The 15,546-nt window shown below is 32.6% G+C and overlaps 1 protein-coding gene across 4 annotated transcripts in view; it reads right to left on the reverse strand.

The window, feature by feature from the left end:
* Positions 1–15,546, reverse strand: part of LOC142334213 (neprilysin-4-like) — a 112,650-nt gene that overhangs the window by 39,468 nt on the left and 57,636 nt on the right. For all 4 annotated transcript variants that reach the window (XM_075382054.1, XM_075382055.1, XM_075382056.1 and 1 more), the window contains 2 exons: positions 9,085–9,287; positions 5,600–5,779 (listed from right to left, as the gene is read on the reverse strand). In XM_075382054.1, coding sequence (XP_075238169.1) covers positions 5,600–5,779; positions 9,085–9,287 — 383 coding nt within the window. The remainder of the gene's footprint in view (positions 1–5,599; positions 5,780–9,084; positions 9,288–15,546) is intronic.

Genomic DNA, 15,546 nt, shown 5'->3' on the forward strand with positions numbered 1-15,546 from the left:
AGGTACCTCAGGAATCCAATCTTGGCCCTTTGTAATTTGTTCTGTTCATGGATAATATTGGACTGGATTTTTCTTCTAAGGCATCGTTGACGACCTTAAAATTATGGCTAGGGTTAACATCTATTCTGATCATGAGGTTTTGCAATCCGATATTAATATAGTTCATAAATGGTCAGTTGATAGCAGAATGCCGGTTAATTTTGCAAAAACAGCTCTTTTAACTTATTTTAGGAAAACCTTGTGTCAGAATATACTTATAAGATTGGTCAGCACTCTATACAATGTGTAGAAGGTATTTCTGATCTTAGGGTTTACTGATTCAAAGTTAATTTTCAGTGAGCATGTAAGTAGGATAGTTTCCAAATCCTGACAGAATATTTGTTTGTTTCTTTGGATTAGTCGGTATTTTCATGTGCAAATACCATCTTGCACTCGTATAAGACTATGGCTAGACCTATTTTTGAATATTGTGCTGTCATCAGGAATTGCGTTAGGGATTGTACGTGTAATAGTGTAGAAGTAATGCAGAAGCAACTATTCTATATGCTGTGTCTTGTATGCTCTGTGTTGCAATATCTCTTCCTTTGAAAGCTACCAGGATGAGTGCTGTTTTTGGAAGATGCAATGGCTCAAGGTCAGGCATACTGTACAACAGCTTGTCTTTGCCCATAAAATAGTTAATGGGATTATTAAATACAATTTGAGAAACAACCATACGTGTTTCTTTTATTCACTCTAATAGGCATTGCCTGTTTAAATGGTGTAACAATAGCAGATTGATACCTTTAGCTAGGTGTATTAGGAGGCTAAATGAATATGGTCGGGTAGTCGATGTGTTTTGTGTTAAAACCTGCAATATAATACGTTTATTTGAGTAGGAATTCTTATTAGTGCCTCATTGTGTTAATATTTTTTTTTGTATGGTTAGTTACATATTTCATTTGGTTGTTTTTTGATACTTGCATGCACTGTTTTAGTATTTTTGTGTTTAGGTTTGCCGTATTGCCAAATCCTTTATGGTTTATATTATTGTAGTCCTGTGACATATTTATAATCAATTTAATGTTTTGATGTTTCCTTTTAGTGAACATCAAAACGTCCCCTGATAGAACTAGTGCATATAAGAAGGTTCTCTTTTACTGTTTTATGCACTTTCTTTGCATTAGAGAAGGTCAAAGCTTCCCTATTAGGGCTTTTTTTGTTATATTATTTATATATATTAAAAATACTGTTTTTAGGGATAAATTGTAAATTTGTTTGCTTCCATGCCAGTTTTAAATAACTTCCTTTCTGTAGTGGAATGAATCAGTGAAGCAGAAACCTGATTCATTGATGTAGCTTTTTGGAGTATTGGTCCTACCATTCTTAGTTTTGTTGAAACCTAACTGGGTGTTTTATTCTGATAGATATGCTATGAAATCCCAGGAGGTGAACAATTCCAGTCTCATTAATGGCTTGTAAATCCCTCTGTGTTATGTCAGAATATTAGAGAACTTCACTTTGCCTGATTTTCTTGTAGTGAATAATTCAATTGTATGTATTTCATAGCTGAAAATTACATCAGAGAAAGCCAAACTTTCCTCTTTTTCGCTACACCAGAAATGAGTCATCTCCCAAACAACAAGAAAACTAAAATTTACTTAGTTTTCCTAAAAGTTCTTCATTAAAAGTAAGCAAAAATTATTTTAATCCTATGCCCTCCAAAAAAATTTTCTAAAGTCTCCCCACAGCTCTTGTAGCCTGCAACGCATCGACTCATCAGCCCCAATTAAAAATTATGTAACCTGTCCTGTCAGCTCACCAATCCAGCATTGCAGGCCACAGTTGTTTTCCCTGGACACTCTCGTGGCCTGCATTGTGGGCCACATACCTACAAATATTTCTTTAAAAATTACATGTTTGGTGACATAAATTATATTTTTTCTAATACTACATAAAATTCTCTTTCATTAGACAATAAACAGTATCGTTCGGCATGCTGACACCCAACTTAAGAGTAATCAAAGTATGAATAATATACATTGGTGTGTTTACTTTTATTAAAAAAATTATTTATAAAATAATTATGTAAAAATTTTATTAAAAATTATGTGTTTTACTTTATTAGAGAGAGAGAGTACGTCTTGTGGTAAGAATAATTTTTTTTTTTTATTTGTATATCTTTTTTTATTATTAATATTTTGAAAATAATAATTTAGTAATTTGTTTAAATCACGTAAAACATTAAAAATTCATTTGTCCATTTTTCATTCCAAACCTTGTTTTAGGCAGCTGTCATTAATAATTTTTACTTCAGTTATACGAGGTTTATTTTTTTTTCAAGGTCCGATCGGTCGCAAAATAAAAACCCGCGCAAAAATCGGATGAACCTTTGCGAAAGTGTAAGGCAGCTGTGAGTACCAGTTAAATGAATAATATAACTTTTTCAAAAAAGAACATTCCTTTAGTATAAAAAAATGCAATTAATAACAAGAACCAAAAAATCCAGTGACTTGGCAACGTATCATGTTGCTTAAAAATGAATAAATAATTAAACTATTTCTCCTGTCATTACAATACTGAACATTAACCATCTCAACTAATGACTGTACTAAAAAAAAAATCATTTATTATTATTATTATCTTTACACAAATTAAAAGCTCAGGGTTATTAACAATCAACTTACTGCTGTAATCATCTGCCAATGCACTGTATTTCTTTCCCGTAAGGTTTGTGGTAGGACTATTGAACTTCAGTTTATATGCTGTTAATGTACTATTATGTCACCATTAAAGTTGATGTTATTATTTTTGTGGTTTTGAAAAAAATCTGCACAATAGTGAATGAAGAACAGCACAGGGAAAAATTATAATTTTTAACTTGTTGCCATTCTATTATTTTATTTTGTCATGAAGAGAAAGTTTGTGTAATTTTTTTATTAATTATTTAAATATTATTGATCAGCATCACAAAATATATTTAAATTTGTGTAAAAACAAATATAAAAAGTTAATTTTTTAAACATAACAAAATTTACTTCCAGAAAATTTGTTTGAAGCTCATGCAAATTTCATCACCAATATTGCAGGTGGTGGCTCTCTAGAAGTGACTGAGAAACCTCTTCAGTAGAAGTCAATTAGCAAATCTGATTCATATCATTATTGAGTTCATATGATTTTATGTATTTGTAAAATTTGACATGTGGTAAATAAAATTTTGTATTACGTTTCTGAGGCAAACTGTAAACATTGATTCTCAATGCATAATGCTTTTATTTTTATTTGTATTACTAGTTGAATGTTTGGTCAGATCACTCTGGAATCTAATGTGTCTGTTCAGTATGTAATATAACAGTTTTGAAATGGTTTTACATTTTTAATAGAATAAGTATTTAATTCACACCAGTTGCATTTATCACTATTTGTGGTGTTATTTTGTCAACTAAATTTATATACGAGGGTTATTTTTTTTCAAGGTCCGATCGATCGCGAAATAAAAACCCGCGCAAAAATCGGATGAACCTTTGCGCATATGTGTTGCGCAGCGTCTCTAGTATGGCCTTCAATCACGCCGCGTCACTTCGTTTAGTTTTGAACACGCAGCTAGCACGTAAACATGTCTACAACAACAGCATCTCCCGCCAAGTGTAAAGTGCGTGCGGTAATTCGATTTCTTCAGGCTGAAGGGTGTAATGCAGCTGAAATTCATCGACGAATAAGTAATGTGTACGGTAAAACTTCAATGAGTGACAGCAAAGTGCGACAATGGTGCAGGAACTTTAAAGTAGGACGTACAGATGTTTATGTTGCAGGCGGTCAGGGAAGGAAGCGAGTGTCAACCGATGATCTCGTTGAGCGATTGGATGAGGCAATTCGAGAAAATCGTCGGCTCACCACAATTTCTGTATTGAGTGATTTGTTTCCTGAAATTTCAAGGTCAGCTCTCTACACCATTCAGAGACTTCAGTACCGCTGACCGTGTGCGAGATGGGTTCCCAAGATGCTGTGCGACCATCACAAAACAATGAGAATGGACGCCGCCCTAACGTTTACCCAGTGTTACCACAATGAAGGAGAAGATTTTTTGAACAACATTGTAACAGGGGACGAGACATGGGTACATTTCGAAACTGAAGAAACAAAAGAACAATCCAAACAGTGGATGCATTCTCATTCTCCCAGTAAACCAAAGAAGTTCAAGCGAGCCTTCTCCAACAGAAAGTGTATGGTTACCGTGTTCTGGGACCGGAATGGAGTTCTCTTGGTAGAATTCATGGAACGTGGCACGACCATCACTACAGCCTCATACTGCGTGACTCTTCATCGTCTACGAAGGGCAATTCAGAATAAGAGGAGAGGAATGTTGTCATCAGGCATTGTCTTTCTCCATGACAATGCTCGGCCGCACATTGCAGCTGTGACAAAGAAGCTCCTGCAGCGTTTACGTTGGGGAAGTGTTTGATCACCCACCATACAGCCCGGACTTGGCTCCATCCGATTTTCACCTCTTTGCTCACATGAAACGCTGGCTAGGAGGACAACATTTTGGCACAGATATCGAGCTGCAGACCAGCGTAGAGACATGGCTGAAAACACAGGCGGTTCTGTTCTATGATGAGGGTATTGGAAAGCTGGTACCGCGCTGCGACAAATGTCTAAATCGGAGTGGCGACTATAGAGAAATAGCGTAACTATGTAAGTACTTGTTACAAATAAAAAAAATTTTATTTTCACTGTGGTTTTAATTTCGTGACCGATCGGACCTTGAAACAAAATAAACCTCGTATATAGCAGCTATAGTACAATTTCTTTAATCATTTTAAAACAGAAAAATCAAATTAAAAGAACTGATATTATAAAATAACTCAAAATATGGTTAAATGACATGACTTTAAATTAGGCATTTATGTCCAGCTGGACATAATTAGAAGAAAATCAGGAAATAATTTTAATGATGGCCTGCATTGCTGGACATGAGAGCTGATGAGACAGATCACCCTCAAACAAATCAGATCCTGCTGGCTGTACACTATGGCCTACAATACAGGACACAGTAGTGCAAAGGGTTATTTAAAAATTCTTTAGGTATTAAACCCCTAAGTTATCCCTGGACTTAAAACTTCAGTACTTACTTGTACAGAAAATTTCTTATTTTAGTTATGTGACCTGATATTTCAGGTAGATTTTAAACATTCATCTCTAGAATTTCTTTTACATGTAAATTATTTTCATTAATACCAGCATATATTCTTTTCATTGTATTTTCCTTTCTTTTTTTAATAATTTAAATTTATATATTATTTTTTACAATATTAATAATAATTTACAAATCAAGAATTAGTATAATAATGAATCAAGCTGAATATGATGAAATGACTGAAAGACATCTCCCAATATAGTAACAATAATGTGAATCAACAATATTAATTAATGTTACCATTGATACCAATGCATCAAACATTGACATTAGTGTAACTATTGAAATTGATAAATTACGGTATGGAACCAGAAAACATTATTTATTCTTTAATATATATAACTGCTTGGGAAATAAATACAATGAAATAAATAAATAAATGGGAAATAAATACAATAAATAACTGTAGTAATTGTTACTAACCTTTGCCAAATCAGTTTCAAAATCTATAATTTCTTCAGCTTGTGTCCTAGCTGATTCAGGAGATGCCCCGAGTATTGCTGCAATTTTGGTCATGTAGTTTTTGTATGCTTCAATATAAATATGGTTTGAAGGCTGAAGGTAGTAGTCTCGTGTAGGTAATCCTAAACTTGTTTGATCAAACTGAACTGGAATTACAATCTTACACGAAGAAGTGCTTAACAAATTAAGATATTAAACATTGAATGTTACATTTATATACATTTTTTATCTTCACAGAACTTGATATGTTTACACAAGCAAATGAAGAGATATTTCTACACTACTTCAAATAATGCAAGTTTCTTATTGAGTTTATCATGTTTTTAAAATCAGATCTGGATTTCTATGCAACTAATCACAAGGATTAGCAGGATTTTTATTATGATATTAAAAATTAAAGGTAAAAGAGATTGAGAATATTCAAATTCTACATATGCTAAAACTTATGTTTCTATTTAATTCTGTAATACAATAATACTGTATATGATGTTAAATTTGGCTGTCAGATTTTAGATAATGTGTTGCAAATGTTTTCATGAAACACTGTTTGTGTTATTAACACATTTAAGTTAAGCGATTAAGTTTTATGAATGTTGCCTTATCTTGGTCATGTTGTATATTTAATTACATGATTAGTTGTAGTACGTTTGGTAATGAGTAATGTTGGAAAAAAGTATCTCATAGATGAACTGCTTTTATTCTCCACGACTCAGGTTCAAATCCAGTTACACATGTAGTTAGTGTTTATTAGATTTGAATGCAAGATTACTGATGAATGTAAATTAATGTCTCTCCCACAGAAATGATTGGTATGAAACTGGACGAAGTCAACTGCCAAATTGTAGGTTTACTTATAAGTTAATGTAATAATAAGGCAGCATAATCTTGTAAAATAAAATTCAGCTCATGCCTAGAGGTAGTTTTTTTACAGAAGGGTAAATACTGAGGAAAACTCCTTCATTTTTCTTGTAATTAATTTATTAAATTTCAGATTAGAAGCCAATATCATTTTTTTGAATGTGCTTTATTAACACATTTTATTTATTTTTGCCATTGCATGCTTTATTTTCATGAATAAAATGGTTGCTTTTATAGCTTAATGTTGTACCACTTTGAAGGATTTTAATTATTTGCACTTCAACAATCAAATAATTCAAGTAACCTCTGTCTAATTAAATGTAAGTATAGTTTCAGTTGAACCTATATTTTGTAGCATTATAAAACTACTCTTGTAACATATGGTGGCAAATAATACTGTATATCTGTGTATGTAATTATATATAATAATAATAATTTAATAATGCAAATCTTCAATTAATTTCTTTGATACTTTGTGAAGAGCTATTAATTCAACATATTAAACAATTTAAAGTTTCTATTTATTTTTTATCTAATGAAAATAACTATGTAATTTTTACAACATATGTGTTTGAAGAAAGCGCCTGAAAAGTTATACTTCTTACTACTTGATCAACAATATTAAGCTACACATCACAATTTGTAATGATAACCAGTCATAAAATGTTGAATAATGTTGTTAAGTTTGTTAAAACAGAGTAGATTTATTCTAAAGACTGCCCCTTTAAAGTACTTCCAGTGATAAACAAGTGATAAAAGTAGACAAATCAGGTGAATATAGTGGCTGTAAAACCTTGCTGATAGAAATCCTCTGTAAATCCCTAAGAACTCTTATCTATGACTTTTATGATGTTTGACATTTTGGACCATCCCAAAGAAACTAATAGTACTGTAAGTATCAGTAACCAGTTGTGTAAATAGTTTGTCTAAAATTCTGGATGTTTATATATTCTGATGTTTAAATTTTATTCAATCATTATCTCATCAAAAAATATAGTGTTCATATTACGATTTCCAGAAATAGCACACTATATACCCATCATTTTATCATAAATTGATATAAGTCATAAGGATTTTTAAGAGCAATGTGCAATCTTCAGACAGTTTACATGAGGAAATGAAACTGCTTTATAAAAGTATTTTTCAATATCATAATGAACAGTATTTTTTCAATACTAAATTAAAATGCCTCAACTAAAATCGATATGATAAATGCATCATTATGAATGGATTTAAAAACATATCTAATGAAAATTCTAGAATGTTATGTTTGAAAATTCAGGTTTGCTTGGCTAATCTTTGAGACATATCATTTCAAACATTAAGGAAATTATTGACAGAGGAAAAACAATTGGTAGAAAACAAAAATTCAATGCACCAGGTAAAATTTGTTGAAGAGTAGATGCAAAGTAAACTTCAATAATTTCCAGAGATCTATGTCAAGGAAAATAATGTAAAATTTCCATAAAACTCATCAAAGATTGCCTGCTTTAAGGAGCGTGTTACGAGTTTTGAAGCTAGAATATCTGCAGTTAGGTTTTTAATTCTAACCATGAAATAATGCACACAGTTTAAGGAGCATAGGATTGAAATGGAGCAAAACTGAAGACAATAGGAAAATTTTGATTGAAAAACATGAATATAAACAAATCACATATTTAAACAGAATTTAAGAATATAGGAGGTGAAGGTCCTCCTTATCATATTTTCTGGTTCAACGCTTATGAAGAATAGTGGATGAACTGATAACTCTATCAACAGTTACAAGAAGAAAATTGTCAAAATGATCAAGGCTTAAGTTACTCCTTGACTGTAGTGAACAAGGAGTAGAAAATATCTGCTTGGTTTTTTTTAATTGGCCAGTAAACAGTGATTATTACAAATGAAATAAACATAGTAACTAAAAAAATGGATTAAAAGCCAGTTGATCAGAAATGTTCATGGAGATTCAATTTTGTTGGTAGATAATTCTCTGTAATCATAATAAAAAATCATCCTATTCCAAAATTAATAATTAAAAAGCAGTTTGGCTGGGATGACTAAGAGAAAGGAATATTTCATTCTATGAAATTACGTTAACTGGTTAACTTAAACCAATTAACATATTTTATGATCCATAAAAATGAACAAGACACAGTATGAGGAATATTATTTTGATCAGTTACTGGAATGAGGTTATAAAATATGAGACTGCCTTGCTATCACCCTGAGCTAAATCCATGGAATTAATTTGGGCAAATATAAAAAATGACATTGCTACAAAAAATGTAAGGAATGATATCAACTAACTGAAAGAATAGTTGGACAGAAATCTTAGTTGTTATTGTAAATAACTGAATACTGTATGTAGAGTAAATATTTTGTATGAAATAAATATTATTTTTATTACATTTTTTTTAAAATAAAAAAAACATATTTTATTAAATAGAATTAAAACAATAGTAAAAAGAAATAAAACTGATAAAAAATTGAATAATGATCACAGAAAGATAAAATATTTTGATTTTGATGTAGTAAAAAGTATATATTTATTAATTTGAAAAATGTAAGTAGAGACTATTCATTTTTTTATATTATGATAAATTTACCTGTATAACATATTCATTTGAATTCTTTATATCTGGTCCAACCCATTCTGAAATGAGGATGTCATTATTGTAAAGACGAAGATGAGCCATTAATTCAATCCAGTCAAAGTTTGAAGAATTCCATTCTGGTGATATCATTGGCCAGCCTCCAAAAGAGTTTAGAAGATCAATTAATGGTTTATCACCTCGTTTTTCCAGGATCTCTTTTTAAAATAAAATAATGAAAAAGTTAATTTCATAATTTCTGACAGTTTCTCCTGTCCTAAGCTACTAGAATAACAATAATAATATTAAAAATACATTATATATTATAAATTTAGTCACTGTATGACTAAAAAAATTATCAAAAACCATATTTAAACAGCAATAGGTTGGTGAATTACAAGTATTTGTGTAGGAAATTACTAGATTTTTAGTACTATTTATTACCATCGAGCCTATAATGAACCTCATAGTATTATCTTTCAGTTTTTTATTCTTTTAGTTGTGATATGTTTATTTTAATGAGAAAGATCTTTTAGAGTTTGTCAAGCTGCATACACCCCTTGTTGCAATAAGGCTAAGTAACTCTGCTGTTCATCTTTCGCCAACTCCTACATTTATAAAACTAACCACTTGTGCTCTGTCACAATCCAAAAAATAACTTTCATTAAATCAAGAAAATATATAGGAGTGATCTATTGTTCTATTTCTTTAATTCAGCTGATATTTGTGGTCATTACATATGTTAGTTTTAGTATTGGCAATTTTAAAACTCAATACGTTTAAGCAAAAAATTCTAATTCCAATATATTGATGTCTTTTCCTCCTTTAGTTTTTACCCCACTACATCCATATGAGGAGTGGTAATGTACTTAACTATTATGTATGTTTTTTTGTTGCATTCTGTAGCTTCACAGATCTAACCAACTATAAAAATTTTGAGTAGTTGTGGGTCTTCAGTCTGGAAGTAACAAGGCTATGTAACAGGTACCCGAAGTAACAGGTACCCAAATATAACATAAAATGTAGAAGTAATATTACATTTCACATCGCTAACCGACTTACTATTAGAGTCATTTTAGAATCTGTTGTTAGTAAAAAGTTAGAGGTCAAAGTAGACCAGAAACCTAAAAGAAGGCCTCCAGTCATTGTTTATGATATAGATTGTCACCTGTCTGAGGAGGAGGTTCTGTCTCTTATACAGGACTTTGAAGAGGTGACATTCAAGTCTGAGTGTAGGTTTTTGTTAAAAATTGGTAAATGTGACGCCCAGAGGTATCATAGTGTGCTCTAAATTGGGCCTAGTCTGTTTTAAAAGTTTATCACTGAGGGTAGTTTGTGAATTTCTCTCAATTCTGTCAATATGCTTCACTCTGCATGCAATGTGGGATGAGAGTCACAAGTGTGAAGAGTGTCCTAAAACATCTGAGGCTCCTACTTATGAAAACTGCAGAAGGTTGCACGAGGATTACAGGTACTTGGTCGATATTTAGGTTGTTACTTGAATGATGTTGAGATGTATTTTAATTTACTGCATGATTAAGTTTGGATAGATAAATTCTCAAGTTGCTTACATTGCTCAGATCAAGGTGAAATTGTTGAAAGGAGGTCCCTTGATCTACTTCTATTGCAACATCCATACCAGATAGTCCCAGGTTTTAATAGTTTGTAACATTGTTAAACTGGATGTAACAGTATGTGCACAGTTCTGTTAGGAGAACATTATATTGTGTCTTTTTGAGGCAGATTCTGATACTCATCATGTTGCTTTTAAACTTGCTATTGGTGGTCTTGATTTCTGTGTTATTTCGTATTTTCAATGTAGAAATCCTACTGAGGAACATTTAGAGAAGTGGGACAGAATTCTTGGTTTTGTTGGTAACTGTCCTGTAGTGGTAGGTGCTGATGTAAATGCTAAATTGTTTCTTTGGCATAATGGAGTCACAGATGATAGAGAAGAGTTAGAAGGTGATTTAGGCTTTGTTATGTAGTATGGACTAGAAGTCTTTAATATTTTTGGTGAGTTACCAACATATGCTGGAATGGTAGATGGAAGGAGATTGTTTATTAGAATGAATATTGATATTACTGTTGGTAGAAATATTACTGGTAGGGTTGATTGTTGGTCAGTTGTTAATAGTTCTAGTGTTCATTAGTTAATTATCTTTGAGTTGGTTAGTGAGTTACAAGAAGCTTATAGGTGCAATGTCCCTGTTCAGCAGAGGTGCTTCCTGGACTGGAAGGCCTAAATTTGCTAATATTCTCTCTGCTAGACTCAATGTCTTAGACTGAAGTCTGGATGATATTCAATTGGAAGACCAGGCAGAAATATTTTCTTGGTTTTTATTGATGCTGCTGAGAATTCAATTCCTTGTAGTTTAGGTCGAGAGAGAATTACTCCTTGATGGACTAGAGAGTTGTCTTTATTGAAACAGTCTGTGAACCATCTCAGTAGGAGAGTAACCCTGTACACCAAGCGGTTTTGGTAGATGACTATCAAAGGCAGAGGTCTGAATAAATCTGTTTGGTTAGGACATCTAAATGGAATTCTTGGCAATCCTTTGTTAGAGAGCAAGAAAATAAGGATCCTTGGGGTGTCATGTATTATAGATCCTAGCCATGAGCATAGGAAAAATATTATTTTTTTGGCTTTCTCGACCCAGCAGGATGTCTTCTCTTGATAAAACTGAGCTTTTGAATATTTTATTACTACATGATTAGGTTTGGACAGATAAATTCTCAAGGTGCTTGCTTACATTGTTCAGATCAAGGTGAAATTGTTGAAAGGAGGTCCTTATTTTATTGAATGATTTATAATCAGGTGATGTTATGACTAATGAAACCTCATATCATCTGTGAGTCTCAGAGAAAGTTTTTGCTATCACATTGATGTTTTATCTGTGGAAATTACAGAGGCCGAGGTACATCAGGTAATTTGCATTTCTGAGAAGGAATAAAATCCCCAGTTCCATGGAATCATGGTGGAGCTCTTTGTCTGCTCTGTTGGAATTTGTGTTGGTACTTTGACTAGAATCTTTGATAGAATGATCTTTTCTGGAAAAAAGTTGTTCTAAAATTGTTGTTTAAAGATGGTGATAAGGACTCCACCATGAGCTTCTCTTTAACACTCCTGCCAGTTACTGGAAAGATTTTTGAGAAGGTCTTGTATCTTTGTATTAATGATAAGTTGAATTCTAGGAAGTTGTTGAATGATCAGTATGATTTTTGTCCATGCAGTGCATGGAAGATGCTGTTCTTAAGGTTATGAACATCGTCTCTTCTAGTGAGTCTGAATATGTCTTAGGTATCTATTTTGACATATCAGGGGCTTTCAATAATTTGTGGTGGCCCTGTGCCCTGTTTCAACTGCAACAAAATTGTATACAATCATCCTTCATATTCAGAATGAGCTGAATATGTAATATAGTTATTTCATTAATTGAGATGTCATTCTTTGAGACAGCGTCTCAGAAGTAGGAAAGACAGTATCTAAAGGTTGAATGTAGGGCAGTGTTTTAGGACTCCTCTGAGTTGTTGAATTTGATTCTTTGATGCAGCTGAGATTACCTAGTGAATGCCGCGTCATCACTTATGATGATGGGATTTTGCTGGAAAAGGAATGAGATTGAGTTCAGAGCAATCCAGGCTTGCAAGATACCCCAATTGTGGAATTGGCAACATAAGATGCTGTTTATTCCAGAGAAAATAATGATGATCTAGCTCAAGGGCTGGCTGGCTGTTACACAACAACTTTGTGTGTCAATGACAAGTTATTGAATTAGGTATGTCCTGCTGCAGAAGTACCTAGATGTTATCCTTGATAACCTAGATTGTAACATCTGGATTGAAGGCTACATGGAGTTATTAATTCAAGGATTATGTCCTTCTTTTATTAAATGCGTTGCATAATTAGAATCTTGTTTGTCCTTCTGATATCCTTGTGACTGAGCGCCAATTACATTGTGACAAATTACATTATGACAAGATTGTAGCTGTGATTAGCACTTGTTTTGTTGGTATGAGAATATATTTTTGATCTTTGAAAAACTCAATCAAGTAATGCTCTGAGAGCATATGAAGTCTGATATGGGAATAGTTTTTTTGTGATATCTTTGGTGTTACAGGAAGGCGCAGGGATTGTGCTTCTGCAAATTGGTTAATTTGATAGTTGAGGGTTATAAGTTATGGTAGGTGTTTGTGGTTGGAGGAAGCCATATGAAGAGGACAGTAAGTTGTGTAAATATACTGATTTAAATGTCTGCTAAGGCATTTGTATTGGTTGCATGCTGATAGAGACCAAACTGATGATTGTGATGTGTTATCAGGTTTAGAAGATCTAAAAGATGACCACCAGTAAAGCCCATCAGGGTTAGGAACGGAGGGTGTGGTGTGGCGACTGGGATTGTCACAAAGTGGGTGTTTTCCCCAACAGGAGTTAGGTAAATCCTGAAAAAATACCTGTAAGAAAAGAAAGAAAACTTGTTTAACTACTGTATTTTTTGGTTTAAAAGAGCACTTTTTTAACTTAAAAATGGGGTGCATTTTATACAATGAAGGTAAAGATTGTTTCCTCTTTTCAAAGTTATACGCACTCCATTTTATGTTCCACGATCTTTATTGTGGGTGAATGATGCGACAGAGTTGATGCTTGACCTTCACGTGACTTCTAGCACGTCATTTGCTCAGAACCAGGAGTCCCAATTTAAGTTGTGTACTCTCTTATCCAAGTAATCAGTTACAGACGTTTATCAGTATTGAGTTGATGTGTTGCCATATTTTGTGTTAGTTTAATAGTTTTTAGTGATGGAAAAAGTAGGTGACATTCTTACACTTCAAGTTTCAAATTGCAGGTTGTAAAATATGTGGAAGAACATGGAAATAGGGAACCTGAAAGACATTTTGGGTCTCCGTTTACAGAAAAAATGATTAGAACTTGGCGTGGTCAGTAGGAGATGTTCAATTTGTATAAAGAAAAGCGCATGAAATGTGGTAAAGTTGCAAAATGGCTAGAGCTTGAGACTGAAATTTTAAAATGGGTGCAAGAAAATCGGCAAAATGGCATTGCTATTTCAACAAAAATGATTCGTATATATGCAATCAAAATAGTCTGTAATCATAACATAGAAGATTTTAAAGGTTCGTCATGGTGTTACCGTTTTATGAAAGATAGTGGACTTTGTATGTGTGCAAAAACAAAAATCAGTCAAAAAATGCCAAAATAATACGAAGACAAAATTATTTCTTTTCATAAATATGTGATTCAACAACGAAAAAATTACAATTTTGAAATAGGACAGATAGCAAATATGGATGAAACGCCCCAACTAGATGATGAATGCTGGTGTACATCAGCTAACACCAAAGGGTGCCCTGAAACGGCCATCAATCTCTCAAATGTGTGATTTGTTTAAGACGTCTTGGTCAAAGTGAATGGCAGATAATAAAATTATAGGTAAAGGTGTCATAATTTGAATGTTTTTTTTTTTTTAATTTGCTTTTATATGGATTTAAATGCTAGACTGTGGATACTGGTGTTCTATGGTGGTTGGGTTTCACTTAACCACATGTATCAGTAGTGGTCGACCTGAGGCTGTTCAAGTCTAAACATTTACTGGTACATATACACATACATGCCAGACTACGCACAGTTTCCTTCACATCTCTGCAGAGTACTGTTGACATCATGTCACTGTGCTGATACTCTATAATCTGGTATACAAAAATAAATAAATAAAATCTAAATTTGAAAATTTAACAGCATTTATTGGATCTGAACCAGTATACAGAGATATCTTTTTAGATGACAGATAAACAATGTGTGAATTTTGAAGTAAATAACTTTAGAAACCTTTTATTAATAAAACATTGTAGTTGTCTTATTAATAAACATAGAAGAGATTTAATACAGCTTTTCATTGACTAAACAAGCAAAATCTGAGAGGTGATTACTTATCTGATTTAGTATGTTATGTCTAAGAATTATTTGAAGATTGTGGGTATTATTTAAAAATTCAAAATTTTGCATATGTCAACAATCCTGTGAGATTGGTTGGCAATTAGTCCCAAAATGTTAGATCCAAAAATAAACAGATGTAATTTTTGTAGTATTCTCTTTCGTGGTAAAGGTTCTTAGTAAATAGTTCAAAATCTGTGTTATACTGAGGTTATAAAACTGAGATCTCTCTTTTTCTGTTTACCCTCCAGAACCACTGTAAGGTATTACTTCAGAGGAGGAATGGGGATGATATGTATGAATGTAAATGAAGTGTAGTCTTGTACAGTCTCACTTCAACCATTCTTGAGATGTGTGGTTAATTGAAACCCAACCACCAAATAACATTGGTAACCATGATCTGGTATTCAGATCCAAATAAATGTAACTGCCTTTAGTAGGATTTGAACCTTAGAACTCTTGAATTTCAAATCAGTTGATTTGCAATGACGAGTTCACCACTAAACCAACCTGGTGGATTATAGAAC

This window comes from Lycorma delicatula, chromosome 1 (assembly GCF_047948215.1).
Source record: "Lycorma delicatula isolate Av1 chromosome 1, ASM4794821v1, whole genome shotgun sequence".
NCBI lineage: Eukaryota > Metazoa > Arthropoda > Insecta > Hemiptera > Fulgoridae > Lycorma > Lycorma delicatula.